Source organism: Echiichthys vipera, assembly GCF_963691815.1.
Source record: "Echiichthys vipera genome assembly, chromosome: 14".
In the NCBI taxonomy this organism is placed as follows: Eukaryota; Metazoa; Chordata; class Actinopteri; order Perciformes; family Trachinidae; genus Echiichthys; species Echiichthys vipera.
Window position 1 is genome coordinate 19,223,630 of NC_139839.1, and position 14,668 is coordinate 19,238,297.

Below are 14,668 nucleotides of genomic sequence, written 5' to 3' on the forward strand. Positions count from 1 at the left end.
AGTACAAATATTTCATTGTCAAGAGGACAGCATCAGGATATCCACTTGAATGACAAAAGCAAAAAATTTAAAACGCTGACATGAAAATACATTACTATGTCAACTGTACAAGTTAGTCACTGTACCTCAAGAGCATACCTACTATCTGAGAAGAAAAAGAAAAAGCTAAAGCACTGTGAAAAAATATTCTTCCATGCAAATGGAAGCTGCTGTCCCTTTTACTAGACTCATTTCCTATAACATTAAATAGTGATTAGCAGGCTATAATTAAAAAAAAACAACAACATACAAAGTAACACCCAGAGGCTTTGGGAGAGAACTTGTAAAACATGAAAACAGCAATTTATTGTTATTGCTTCAGTCCATTTCTCATCTCCCTTTTACAAAAGCAAAGGTGGGTTTTCCTACGGAGTTCTCAAGTGTGCTTGAGGAACCCTCTCCTCTCATCTGCCATTACACAAATCACAGTTTCATCACTAACTGACTACACTAAGTCTTACTGTTGTCCTGATTTCAAGATAAATCCTACTCGATTTCTACTCAAGTGTTCTGCATCTCACGTCAGTCACTTAACATTAGTTGGGACGTAGTTGTGACTTGGGGAGCTCCTACTGGCCGCACAGCGCATGTAAATATTCACTTTCAGGGTAAGTAAACATGGTTCAGGGGGAGAAAGAGCTGGGCTCGAGGTGCAAATAATGAGGACAGGAGTCTCTTGTTTCACTTCATTTTCCTTTTCTTTCTGGCCAGTCTGATGCTCTCTCCCTTTTTACCAGGGTGGGGAAGAAGGCAAGACTTGGGACAGAAAAGGCATGCTATCCATTGACCTCATGGCGATGTTGAGCGGACCAGCCATATTCATAGGCATGGTTGTTATAGCGACGGGGTGGGCAATATTCATGGGTGCCGTGGCAGGGATGTTGACAGAAGCGATGTTGACGGGCCCGGTGATGGTGACTGGGTGCTGGAGGCTGATTGGAGATGTGATGTTGACTGTGTTGGTGGTAATGTTCATTTGTGCAGCTATGGTGACAGGGTTGTTGGAGTGGCCCCGGTTCATCGCTGAGGTGATGGGGGCAGAAATGGTCACAGGTGTAGCTGAGGAAGAATTGCAGACTCCGTTACCCTCTGGGAAAAACACAAGAAAGAGCCTTTCACTTTTGATCTGTGGCTAGTGAAAATAGTTGCTCATTTGTATGAGGTATAGCATAATAAAACGGGCGACACTCATTACTCCTACTGCAATCCAATGTATCGTAAGATTTCAACAGTACCAAAAAACATTTTACATCATCATGTAACAACTAGGGGTGTCACGATTCAATTTGAAAACTTTTTTTCCAGCACTGATGGCTATGCCATTGTTACACTATCAAGTCTTTCTTTGTAAAGATCAACGGATCGCTTTGTTTTATACCCTGACTACTTCGAGACATTAACATTTTCAAAATTTTCCTTGAAAATACATGGTATCGGGGCGGCCGGTGGCTGAGTGGTTAGAGCTGTCATCCTATTTAAAGAGGCTTGACTTTAAACAATTTCCCCCTGGGATTATTAAAGTATTTCTGATTCTGAAAAACTGCCAAAAAAGTTATAAAAAAATACATGGTATCAAGTGTGATACAACCACCATATTTTTGGGGAATGTACTACTCTATAAACCCAACTCTCATCAGATGAATTTTGATCCGCCTTGACTCCGCCTTGCTCCACTCAACTATCTGGGAACGCTCCATAGGAAAGTGATTCCATTGGGCGAGCCAATCAGAACCGCTGGGCGGGTTTGTTTATAGAGGTTACGTAGTGGAGAAGTGACTGTTGTGATTTAGACAACAATGGCGACTCGCATTAAGGAAGCAGGTGTCAACATGGCTGCTGCTGTTTCATCCGTGTTGTCCAATCGAGCTAATATTTCTTCTTTAAAAGAACCCCAGAGAACGGCTCTGAAGGCTTTTGTTGGTGGAAACCATGTTTTCGCCCTTCTCCTGACCGGGTTTGGCTTTTCCCTGCGTCTCTTTCATCAGCGCCACGGGTTGGTTTTGATGTGAGTGGTTGAAGTAGCACGTCATGATGACGGACAAGTGGTTTATCCAATCATATGATAAGGCCCAGCCTCCTGAAATCCCTTTTTTATGGAGATCCCAGATGTATGAGTGAAGCAAGGCGTAACGAAATTCATCTGGCGAGAGTCAGGTTACCACTCTAAGGACATATGGTCAAATTTAAATAATTAATTTAAAATGTAATTAAAATACAATAAATTATTCACCAGTCAATTGAACCAACTATTAAACAACAAAAAGGGAGACACTAGATGGCAGAAGGGTACATTACAACAACAGTTTGGGTTTCTCCGAGTTTACAAGGTACACCTAATGATTTTTCATCAATCCTCTCTCTCAACTGCTGAACACCTTCCTGTTGTAGTATGAGGGGTATGTGTTTCTGACAAGTGTGACCTACCTTTATTACAAGAGTTAAAGTTGGTTTGTCCGTGAGTCTTCAAATGGCTGGTGATGTAGGCTGCACTGAGCATCTTCCCACAGATGCTACAGGTGACCTTGCCTTCATGTCTGATCATGTGGGAACGGAGTCTGTCTTTGGTGGCGAAAGCAGAGGTACAGGCCTGCAGCCGCAAAGCAGACAGGGTCAAAGGTAGGTCAGTGGAGTACAGAAACAACATTACAAATAATTATAACAATAACAATCATCTGGAAGCTGACAGTAATGACTCTTACCGTTACTTGACATTTAAACGGTCTTTCCGAGGAATGTACATGCTTCACATGGCAGCTCAAGTGGTCTGGCCTGGATAAAAAAACAAATACACATTTAAGATCTGGACAGTGATGCAGTGAGCTCCATGAGTTGTAGATGAGTACCACAGCAGTCTGTGGTGTGATTACATACTCTCCTATTCTCTGTGTTTTATTTAGAAAAGCGTACTGCTAAAGAGCTACAGGCCTTTGCTAATTCAGATTCTTAGATTAAATTGATTAATGCAGACATTTGAATTTGATTGAACAACAGTCCAATACATACTTCCTTCAAATACAAAACAGAGAGCAACCCTCGATTTTTTTTAGAAAAGACTGTTTCCTGCTATGGATCCCTAATTGGTGTGATACCAATGCAGTTAAGTCTTATATCTAATATATTTTCTGATCTATCTCCATAGGATTTTACCTATGATACAAAAATATAGGCTGATCAAAAACGTCTGTAAATGTGTATCATAAGTGTATAACCACGTACACGAAACACAAAGTTTAGTACCCCCAAGTAAGTGGTATCCTAAAAAAAAAAGCCTAATGTATAACCTTTCTATACATTGCAAGTGCAGAGGTGCAGAAGCATATGGATGTGCTCTGTTTGCTTTGATAATGAGGGGTTGGGCACACACAAAATCCCTAAAATGTCAGTCAATGGCGGTTAATTCTTCATGATCAATCGTGCGTGAATTAGTTTGACCTAGTTTTGAAAACGCACCACACAGAGATGGTAAATTTGTACACTTTCTACTTGTTTTATAGATAAATTGCCAGTTTAGCATGACACTACACTACTTCTTTTTATTTTCTTGCAGCCTTGGGAATATTTACAGAAATATGAAGAGAATGTTATTGAGAATTTCCAGGAACTTGGTTGGTAGTTTCCTAAAATTCTGGTCGGATTTGCGCAATATCTGTCCATGAGGATTCGGATGAGACTATGTACGCCACAAAGTTGATGTCCTAAAAGCTTTTTTACAAACATTGCTGTTAAACTGAAGGTTAAAAACCGCAAACAAGCATTGATGGCAACACATTCCTCAGTGTTCCACCCCATATCAGCAGTTGCAAGAAAACAGCTCTTTGCCTCTTGACCTTTACAGTTAAACACCAGCATTCAAAAATTCTTCTTGGCACGGATCCTCCCCGGTCAGCTTGTTAGTTCTAGTGAAGCTGTGAGCTGAATCATGTTAGAAGTGGCATAATGGAGTGAGTAAAGGCTAAAGCATTGGCAGCGGCTCCCAAACCGGAAAGTTTCATGCTGTTGGATTTTTTTGAAATACAAATGAGGAGTCAAGTGGAATCTTCTCAGTGGTGCCATGAACCGGAATCAGTTTTACCCCCTTTTCTTTCATTTTGCTGTCCCACTGACAAGGAGAGCAGACTCCAGACAGTGCCACATATCTGGCTGAGTGGCGGTGACTCAGTGCCCTGTTATTCAGTCCCCATTCTCACTTTCCAGTATGCTGATGAATCCCTACCCCACGTCACTGTGTTGGAGGCATGCCTGAAACTGCCCTACACGGCACAGTGCTAATGTTACAGCTTGGATAGGGTACACTGATGATGTTTTTGTTGAAGCTGTGTTGCAACGCAGAGCTCTTCTGGTGTTATCAATATCCTCTAGACATTTTGGCTCGTAAAAGACAGATGTTTTTTTTTGCGTTGAGAAATCTAAATATGAAGCTACCATGAGGCCTTCTTAAACTAAATATGTACTCACTACATAGTAAATGTGTTGACCTGAACATCACCGCATGGTTCACTGAATTCCCAGGGGAAAGAGAGTCTGTGACATGCTGGCGGGAACCGCAAAGTGACAAGTGACGCCTCCCCCTCCCTTGATACTCCCCTTGGTGCTCTCCCATGTGCGACTGTTTAAACATGTGGTTGAAATGGCGTGCGGGGAGGGAGACGGGGGCCAACCAATCTAGTACAAATCGTAACTGCTTAGCACTTTTATAAATATGAAAACACAGCCACAGGGAAGTAATGTGGACAGTACATGGCCATACAATCATCCCTCTATATGAGACCGTGGTGCGACTGAAAAATCCAAAGAGAACTGGCTGAATCACCCACAAAGAGTCATGGGTTGTTAGGAGCACTAGCATCGCTGTTCAGTGAACTTTTAGTAAAGCAAGAAATTTAATAAATGCAGCATCTAATGACTGCATTTTTGTTAAAAACAAGTGAAAGAACATGGTCATTTAAGCACATATAAAGTTACACCATAGTCTAGCCAGCATGTTTTTCTTGCTTTGGACTGACAAGTTATTAGTCAAAAAAGGTATGTTTGTTAGAATTTGTTTATCAAGTTATTTTTAGATCCCATACAGAGAAGCCGAGACGTTTTCTCTTTGAACCTGGAATGCAACCATCAGAGGGTGAAATCACTCTCCGTCTCCACTAACATAAGAATAAATTAGTTCTCAGAAGCATACTTCCTGTTTATAATAGGCTTGTTACTTGTTGATTGAAATCATATGAATAAACTAGAGCAGTTGTAAAAACAATCTATTTTGCATTTGACCCCATTTTCGCACCAGTTTAGATTTTGCTATCGTCACTGTGCATTGTCCCTGTTGGTGCTGATCCTGTTGCTTACCAAACATCTCCTCAGATACACATTCAGAACAGTTTCGCCGGCAGAGTAGAATGCATAGAGACTCACATGCCTAGACACTCGCACTTTAGTCAGATACTAAACAAACCAGCGGCTGATTCAGTTACAAGGATATGATACCCAGCTGGCCTCCCACGTGGAGACCAGGTTTATGGGGGTCTCAGGCTACACTGGGCCTGTCTCAAGAAACAGGTTTAATGAATTGACTAAATTAACTGAAAAATTAAAAGCAAAATATTTTCATAGCTGATAACTGACATAGAAATTTAACACTTAAAAGTCCATTTCAAATGCCTGTTCATCAGGGTTTGTTTTTTTTTTTTACCATTAAGCTGCTGGTCTAAGAGGGAACATAACTTATTCCACCACCTCAAGAGCTATATGAGCAATGTACGAAGACATCTGAAACAGGTAATGTTATCTCGCCATGAAATCTGTTGCCAGCACTCAACGATCATCCATTGCTCAGGGTTTTTCCAGTCTGACCCCTATGACAAGTCTGCCTGGCATCATGAAGAAAAATGTGTAAATTAATTTCACCCTTATCACATTTTGTAGTGATGGCTCAAATATTGATAAAGGTAACCTTTTGGGCATCGATAGCATTGGAGAGATATTTAATAACTAATGCTTAGTTCACACTAAACAACTTTGGTCCAGATTTTTCATGTGCAGACTGTTTTTGGTGCTCCCTGCCAAATGCCCCAGAACGGAGACAAATCGCTGTTGGATTCCGTACTTGAAAGCTGTGTGTGAACTGCTCAAAGAGAGCCGAGACGCAACCAGGCTAAATATCTGGACCGGTTGGGGAGCTACAGCCAAACATGGGTGAGGGGGTGCCTACACGATAGGAACTTTACTGTATGTGATGCATTTGCAACATGGATCAAAGTTATTGCAAATAATAAAGACATGTGGAAAGAGGCTATTTTGCACTTCAGCGTGTTATGGTGGACATTTCCTGTGTCAGTTCTGGATGTCTTACTCCAAAAAGGCAACCATTTTAACAGCTATCAAAAGGTTAAAAAAAAAAAAGAAAAAAAAAAGTGGTCCTTACCTGGAAAAGCCTTTCCCACATACAGAACATACATAGGGCTTGTGGACTCCCCCGTCATGAGAGCGGACATGGTAGGTCATTCGGTCCTTCCTCTTAAAGCGTTGCTGGCAGATGGGGCACTCAAAAGGCTTCTCATCTGAATGGGAAAGCTTGTGGCGATTCAGGTGGTAGACATCGCGAAAGGCCTTGCCACACATCTCACATCCATGGTTTTTCTTGACAGGTTTGGCAGGTTTCTTAGGGACATTTTGCTGTGGCATGTTGCCCATTGTGGATGATGTCATGATACTTGCCCCTGAGGAAACAGAGGTGGTTGCGGTGGAAAGGATGCCTGCCACCGTTGAGATGTAGGAAGGGTTGCCGTTCTCTCGTTGCATGGTAGAAATCATGGGTACCATGGTGGGGGCTGTCTGGGCAGTCTTCTTTGGCCGTGACACCATCTTGATACCGGTGTGGCTGGACTCATGGCGTCGCAGGTGGTAGCTGTCACGGAAGGCCTTGTTGCAGTAGCCACACACGAACGGCGTTTTGCCTTTGTGTTCCTTCTTTATCAGCATTGGTGGCCGTGCACCTCCTCCGCTTGCCACATTGTCTTTGAGGAGATCAGCAGCGCTGGTAGGGGGCTTCTGGTCTAAGTGGATGGGCAGGATAGGCTTCTGGTCAATTTGTTCAGCTCCGGCATTAAGAAGTGGCAGCAGGCTGTTCTGGGCCACATGGTGCTGGTGGTGGAGGGCTTCATTGGCCTGCTGATGAAACAAACACACATACAGAGATAAATATTTAGCTGAGCCTAAATTAATTCAAGACATTTATTGGGATGTTTTGATAATCTTTAAAGATAATGATATGGAAGGGTAAACATTTATTGTAGCGCAAAATTGACATTATATACAACACAGTTCAATAATGGGGATTGTAGTTTCAACAAAGTTGGAATACCCTATTGCAAAAAAGTCTGCATTAGAACTACCATAATAAACCAAAGGTGTTATGGACAGGTGAACGACCGGAGTTACACCAGCCAAGCCCATGAAAACCACAGGGATTAGTAAGATGTTACAGAGTGCTGGATCTGTTATTAATGAGACTGAAGCAGCATGCCACTTGTGCGAAACAACCTAAAAGTACTGTATGAAAGATGATCCCATCATGACGGTGCTGATTCCCCATGTGACTGCAAAGCAAGCATACCAAATTAGAGGCAAAGCAGAGTCCAGTGCTCTGAAGAGCAGGCCATTAACTCAGCTAAGAAGCTCAGTTGGAGGGCATGGTGAAGTAAAGCACACATGCACGCACACACGCACACTCGGCCCAGATGATCCGTGCCGTGCTTTAGCGAGATTGTCTCCCTTCCCTCCGCCGTCGGCTCAGGCCCTCTTCTCAAAATACTTTAAATGACCCGGACCTCGGCTCATTTAGAGTATTGTGCTACGTCATCACCCCTAGGAGTTTTAATTTTGTCTGACTGTTTCTGAATATGTTTATTTGACTCTGCAGTAAACACTCCACCTGACAGACCACCGCGAACACTTCGGCCGCATCTTTTTAAATGTCCATCACAGGGATCACTAGTAAATAAATAGACATCAGGACCACCGCAAATGCTCATGCATGTGCATCCGTGCTTTACAAAAGCCCACCACCCTCAATCGGGTCATGGCCTGGGCACGGAACAGTTGTACTCGCACTGGTCAAACGAACTAGACTTTAGCCGCAAAGTGTGCTTGGGCACGCCACAAATGGACAGTCCCTTAGTGGTTTTAGGTAATGTAGGGGTGCAAGAACAAGTCTGGGATAAAATCAGTAATCTAAAGCTTCACATTGAAAATATACTGGAAATAGCTATCAATGTAAGGTTTAAATTTTCTGAGAAATAAAATACAGCACAGCTTCTTTGTAGTGTCCAGATTACGACTTTAAGCTCATGAACATACCAAAGTCGGTGTGTCTGGGCCCTAGATTCCTGTTGACCTGGGGACTGCCCCACCAACATCCATCATTATTAATAGAAAAGCAGGCAGGAGTTGCAGGATCAGCAGGGACCAATGTTAATTGTAAATGATTAATAAATAGCCCATTCCTTGGTGGTTCTCGCTTCTCTACTTGTAATGTAAATTGTTAAGACAGCATTCTTTGCATATTAAACATATTATATCTCAGTTAACGCTGCTGTTTTGGTAAATGGACACAGTCGAGACAACTTTGTTGTGAAACACGAGCAAGAAAGGGCAAGGTGAAATGCTTGACCTTTCCCTTTGAGGTTCAATCATCCATTGCAGAAGGCCAGCCAAGTAGGGAGTTGCAAACGAGGAGGCAAAGGATAAAAAAGAAAAATGAACCACACAATGTCCTCCTTATGTCATCCAGCCTATTGTGAGAGACACAAATCTGAGCAGTGATGCCTCAGCAGGGGATCTTTGTATGCTCATCTTCATTGATTTGGCTCATCTATTCATGAGACAGGGACATTGTTTATCCACGCACTACTCACCAAAACTAGCCTTCATTCCCTCATACGCAATGGGACCTGGGAACTTGTGGAGAATGCCACCAAGCCCACCCATCCATTTGTCTAAGCACCTGCTCACACTTGCCACCTTCCAGGATTAGTCATCATGCCAATGCTAACCCGTCCGCTGGCACACCAGGGGTGGGAGGGGGGCTTTATGTTTTTAGGCGGGGGTGGGGGGTACCAGCCGGGAACCCTCTTTGTAAAGCTTGTGAACAGCAGACATAGCCGCTGCAGACAGCCTGCCTCTATACAGAGGTGCAGGGCCTGTAAGCTGCTGTGCCTTCATGCAGCTCTGACCATTTTGACACAAATGCGCTCTGACAACTGGGGCTGCTCCCTCATAAATAACATCAAAATGGAGGGAGTGTCCTGATGGCTCCACGGGCCACTGTAGACTTAAATTGAGCTCATAGTCTGAGTCAGATTATGCACTGTCTTTCTTATATCTTTTGTGTCACACTCTACAGCTGCTTGCCGTAATATATAACGAAACAAACAAAAACTATAGTTGATCAAATAAAAATGGAAGAAAGGAGGGAAGCAAAGGAAACAATATAAAATATGGGGGGGGGGGGGGGTAGTACATGTAGAGTCTCCTCTTTAAGTTTTTGAGTTTGTTCTTCACTGGTTTACAAGTTCTGAGATCTTTGGCTGCTAACCAGCTAGCTGAGTTGAGTCCTTAAAAACAACACTTCTGTACTGTTTGTAATCCTTGTTTTGATATATTAGCCTAATTCTTTCACTTGGGCTTGGATTGCATCATGCAAGAGAATGATTCCTAAGCAACTCGCCATGTCATTGGCAAAACACACTAATCAATGAGCCAAAACCTCCAAAGTTGGTAGCATTTAATACAAACAAAACATCTGACAGCAAACAGTCCCGTCAAGAACAAGGAAACAGCTGTGAGATGTAATGTGGTTTGAAATATATGAAACGCATAGCTATTACCTAGCACAAAGAGATCCCTTGATTCGAGAGAAGTGCAAACATTTCTTGAATGTGTCCACAGCTTGGATTTTTATAAAGGAGTTACTGTATCTGACAAAAGACTCAGCTGGAGTGTAGCTGATGAAGAGTAAACTCAACTTAACACACTGATCAGTTATTTTTTGGCATCACAGCTATGATGAAATTGCTGAGTTACCCATGAAGTTCACCTTTTGCCAGTGTAACCACTGCAGTTACAAACACAGTGTTGAGAAGTGGCATTTGGTCTTTGAACAGTGAGGCATTATACAACAAAAAGGCATTAATAATACAATTCTGAAAGGTAAGAGACATCTTTTCAAAGCAGACATTTTGGCTTGTCATAGCAGTAAACTCACAGGTGTAACTGATCGCTTATTAAAAACGACTGCATTCCATTTGCGTGAGCTTGTTTCAGGGCCTTGATATTGTGTATGCTGGCAGGCTCACTGGGACACTTTTTTGAGCCATGTCAAAATACATGCCTTGAATTTCATGTGACCAGCAAAATGCTGGGCCTACATACAACATTTATGCTACTCTGGCACTAGGACAATGTTAACGACTGATGCTAAAGCTCCATTCACTATTATATTTGAAATGGTAAATAAAAGTTATTTGTTTAACTTCATAAAGGGGCTGTTTGTTTTAATGGATTTGTTTCAAGCAAAATAAGCTCTAATAAAACCCCACTGTAAGGTACATACTTGGCTTCAAATGGGAAACAGAAGGAGTAAGTGACTAGTTAGTTGGTGAACAAAGTTGAACATCCAGCAAGCTAAAGACCAAGATACCTTTTTAGTGGTTAGTGGAGAACAAACCAGAGCTAATAATATCAATCGTTTGCTATCAACAACCACCATAGTGGTTGTTTATCCAACTGTAAGCTTGACAGTCAGTTTCTGCCCTAATGGACAAATGATGCTATTTAGTTGAAAATGTAATTTGAACACTTTTCTGATATCAAATGAAACTGTCTAAAATGTCATTTTTTTTATACAAATACATTGGCTAGTTTTTTTCTGTATTAAACAAAAAATAAATCAACAAAATGGCTTCCAAATGCAATGTAGTGTACTGTAAAAACAATATTATTAGTTCCCAACTGATGAAAGTAATTTTCTTTTAGACATTAAGGAACTTGTCAGCCAAACGGCTCTGATGTGAATAAAAAAGTAAAAATGTTGTTATTATATTGAGTATGTCTTCTTGCACTTAGTGGCTATTGTAGTCTCCATAGCCATAATGGAGTTTCAGGCATAGAATGATTGCATTTTATGTCTTTCTCACTTTGGAGCACCTAGTACCATTTTTCCGTTTACTTTGCAACATTACTGGTGTATCTTTGCACATCCATAGCCAAACTGCTCTGAAAAACATGATTCACTTAACTGTAGCCTGACAGACACCGGAGTTTCAATATCTTGCACATTAATCAAAAGAGGCAGTTGTACTTATGGTAATATTCAAGCTCATTTACACAACAATATGGATCATTTACAATGCCTGACAAAGTATTTAAACAAAAAAAGTTAAACATCATCTTTAAATGTACACATCTTAAAACAACACTGTTCTATAAAAAAAAGGATCAGTAGATACTGCAACGCACGGGTCAATAATGGTAGTTGAATTAGACATTCCCCTCCTTACGTCAAGTGCCTGAATGATAACTGCACACAGATTTACATGAGATTGACGGAGTAACAGTGTGTGGTACATAATGCATGCAGGGCTTCTGGCTAGAGGCCAGATACTTCACAACAAGCCACACCGTCCATCTGCCTTTTTCATTAGTAGTAATAGTGCTCAAAGATGTGAGTAAGTGATCAGTCTCTGACAGCAGAGCAAAATGTTTATAATATCATAAAAAGGGGCATATCCCAAAGGCTGTGATATACATCCTAACCGTATTATAAATATGATAAACGCAACTCAGGGAGCATTATTCAAACTCTTTCTTTGCCCATTACTATTAAAATATGTAACAACACTAAATCACTTGTTAACTACAGCTTCTGCAGCAAGACCCTTATTTACACACTTGTGAAACATTTTAAATGAGAAACTAAAACGTTCTTGAACATATTGTTGATAGTTCAAACGTCCCTGTCACACCAACTGCTCCTGTGAGTACCACTGTAGTAGAGTGGTAATGATGGAACACATGAGCCCTTCAAGTTATTTGACTTTCATCTATGCCTCCTCTCCGCTATAATTCACCAGGGCTCCCTCTCAGCGCTAGTTTCACACATTTTCATTAACCCATTTACTTGATCACTTAACCAGTGCAGTATTTGGCAAGAGATACAAGGGAAATATGTTTGTCTGCAGCTTGTACACGCGCTACAAAATATACTATTGGCTTGAATTTGAACGGGACTCAATCAGCACACTTATAACATCAAGAACTCATGACTAATACATTAATTTGAAGCGGCAGTAAAATAATAAACTTAAAAGTCAGCACGTCTTTGGTTAACATTTGAGGATGTAGGTTTGAAAGAGCTTGAAGTATTTTTGTGAATGGTAGTGAACTGCTGCAAAGTTTATTGAGGAGGTTCTTCCCATGAGGAGTTTGTCACACCCACTAAAACACAGGGGCATAACTTAATAGATAATAAAAATCCTCCTAAAACTTGAAACTACTCCTTAGACTGCGTTATACTTATATATGAAAAAAAACAGACAAATGACAACATTAAAATAAAACAATTGGATGCGCGGCAAATACATTGAACCCTTTGAAATACACATTCTCCTTAAAAACCTCAGAGTTTTACGTTTTTCACGTCCTTACGAGGCTTAATTCGTTTAGGCCAAGTAAGGCCATGGGAATAAACCATTTTATTCATTTTTATTGAACAATAGCCTTCTATCCTAATACACAGTGAAAATCACTAAACCGTGGCAGATATCACTCGTGACAGAAAGCATGCACTTTCAGTCTAAACCTTGGATTTATAAATTGCCCAATGTCGTCGCTAATTTCAAATCTTCGTTTGCTAGTGTTAGCTGATGTTGTGTGTGCATACTTTGAATTCCTTTTCCGCCACGGTTCTTCTAGAATAAATATCTAGTTAATAAACCAGGGAGCTGTACATCGCTGCTTATTAAGACATGTAACATATTAGTTTTGTAAGCTCATTGCGACAGCCTCGCCCAAATTAAGCTAAATTAGCCTGCGACTTTGATATACCTAAACATGGTTAGCTAACTTGGCTAGTTACTGTCTGAACCGGCTGAGGCGAGCGGAAAGTTCACCGCGGACTCGTCGTTAGTAAATCTCAGCAGCCGATAACCTAAGTATACACTCATTTAACGTCTACTTACACCCACCGCTTTACATAAAAATTATGTGGTGTTATTCGCGTTACAATAAAATCTTTCCCCCGACGTCTCATTATCCTCGATCAAAGCCCTCAGTCACATTGAAAAAAAAACAGGTCTGTCGCGTTTGTAACGGTGCAGTGGCGTCTCCTCTCCAGCCTTACTTCAAATTATCCCGCATGTTTTAGCTGGCTTTGACTTGGCAAACAAACTTAAAAAACCCAAACGCTGTCGAATTAATCAACATCAATAACCTTAAGTATTCGTACAATAGAAAAACAAGCCACATTTTTTCAAACGCACGTTGAGAAAAAAATGATTTTTTTGTTCTAGCGTCATTCCCAAAGCCTCACAGCTGGACGCCTGGATTCATATACCATTGTTTTGCTTGGTTACTTGATCTTGGCCATTACTCGTTTAAAACTGGTTTTATCGCTAAGCTACCCGGTGCTTACACTTTCTAATGTTGTTTTACGAGATGTCCCACTTTCCCTCTTTTCGAGTCAACTTACTTGAAAAAGAAACGTACTCCAGCTCGGCTCCATTTCCACACTTAGTAATTCTGTAGGAAACCTCGTAGAAGCCTACAACAAAGCAACCAAACATGGCAGCTGAAACAACTTCCGGTAACCTCGAGGGCCGAACCATTGTACATACTAGTTAGGGGTGTTGATAAATTTTGTATGTTAAAATATATATATTGTTGTGGGCTTTTATGCGGCACATTAAACATAGATAAATACAATAAAGACCGCATTTCTGCACAATTGATTCGGAAATATGTGCAAGACATTATCTGATCCGATCACAGAAATAATTTGATGTAGTCAGATTTGTAAACACCCCCCCTCGGATGGTTTTTCGCTGATTCTGCGAGGGGCATTTGTTATAGTCGATTGTCGCATGTGGTTTGGACCTGAATGTGTTTCACTAACACTACGGTTTTTAAGAGGAAAACACTTGTATAGCGGTTAACTCTGCGTTACAAACATTTGGCATCGCTTCTTTCACATAAGAGAAGTTTTACCGTTTTAACGGAGAAAGCCGTGTGGGCAGCAGTTTATTTTAATTCATGGCTGGGGATGAATGAAAAAGACAGAACCCATAAATTGGACGAATTGCCGCCAGTGGACCAAAATAACACACACTCAGTCTACTCATTGAGTCTGTACACTTGTATTGAATAGGCTACGATTGAACAATTGTTGTCTTTACATAATTATTTTCTACAGAATTTGCTATTTTAATATTGTTTCTAGCATTGCGTATGAAAGGTTTACTAAGAGTATCGTCACACTTGGCTTACATGTTGAGTGTTTCGAAAAAATAAATGGGAATTGGCACTTCCTCACCAATATACAAACCATCTTGTCAACAGTCTTCATACACATTAGACATGTTCA

General features: G+C 41.0%; 1 protein-coding gene across 2 annotated transcripts; it reads right to left on the bottom strand.

Annotated features, from left to right (window-relative positions):
• Positions 1-217: 217 nt before the first annotated feature.
• Positions 218-13,821, bottom strand: LOC310956519 (vascular endothelial zinc finger 1-like). 2 transcript variants are annotated; one of them, XM_083926769.1, is made up of 5 exons: positions 13,778-13,821; positions 6,455-7,200; positions 2,739-2,808; positions 2,464-2,626; positions 218-1,098 (listed from the first exon to the last, which is right to left on the bottom strand). In XM_083926769.1, the coding sequence occupies exons 1-5, from the start codon at positions 13,808-13,810 to the stop codon at positions 770-772; spliced, it is 1,341 nt and encodes a 446-aa protein (XP_083782895.1). In that variant the 5' UTR covers positions 13,811-13,821; the 3' UTR covers positions 218-769. The 2 variants fall into 2 exon arrangements, with proteins under 2 accessions (XP_083782895.1, XP_083782894.1); XM_083926768.1 differs by having other exon boundaries at positions 218-1,128.
• Between the last annotated feature and the right edge of the window lie 847 nt (positions 13,822-14,668).

Bases quoted from the DNA above. Each gene is read 5' to 3' on its own strand.
- LOC310956519 (XM_083926768.1), bottom strand. From the start codon at position 13,810: ATGGAGCCGAGCTGGAGTACGTTTCTTTTTCAA. The intron at 2,809-6,454 runs GTAAGGACCACT...TTTTTTATCCAG, and splicing joins TGTGGGAAAGGCTTTTCCAG to GCCAGACCACTTGAGCTGCC. The intron at 2,627-2,738 runs GTAAGAGTCATT...TTGCGGCTGCAG, and splicing joins CGTTTAAATGTCAAGTAACG to GCCTGTACCTCTGCTTTCGC.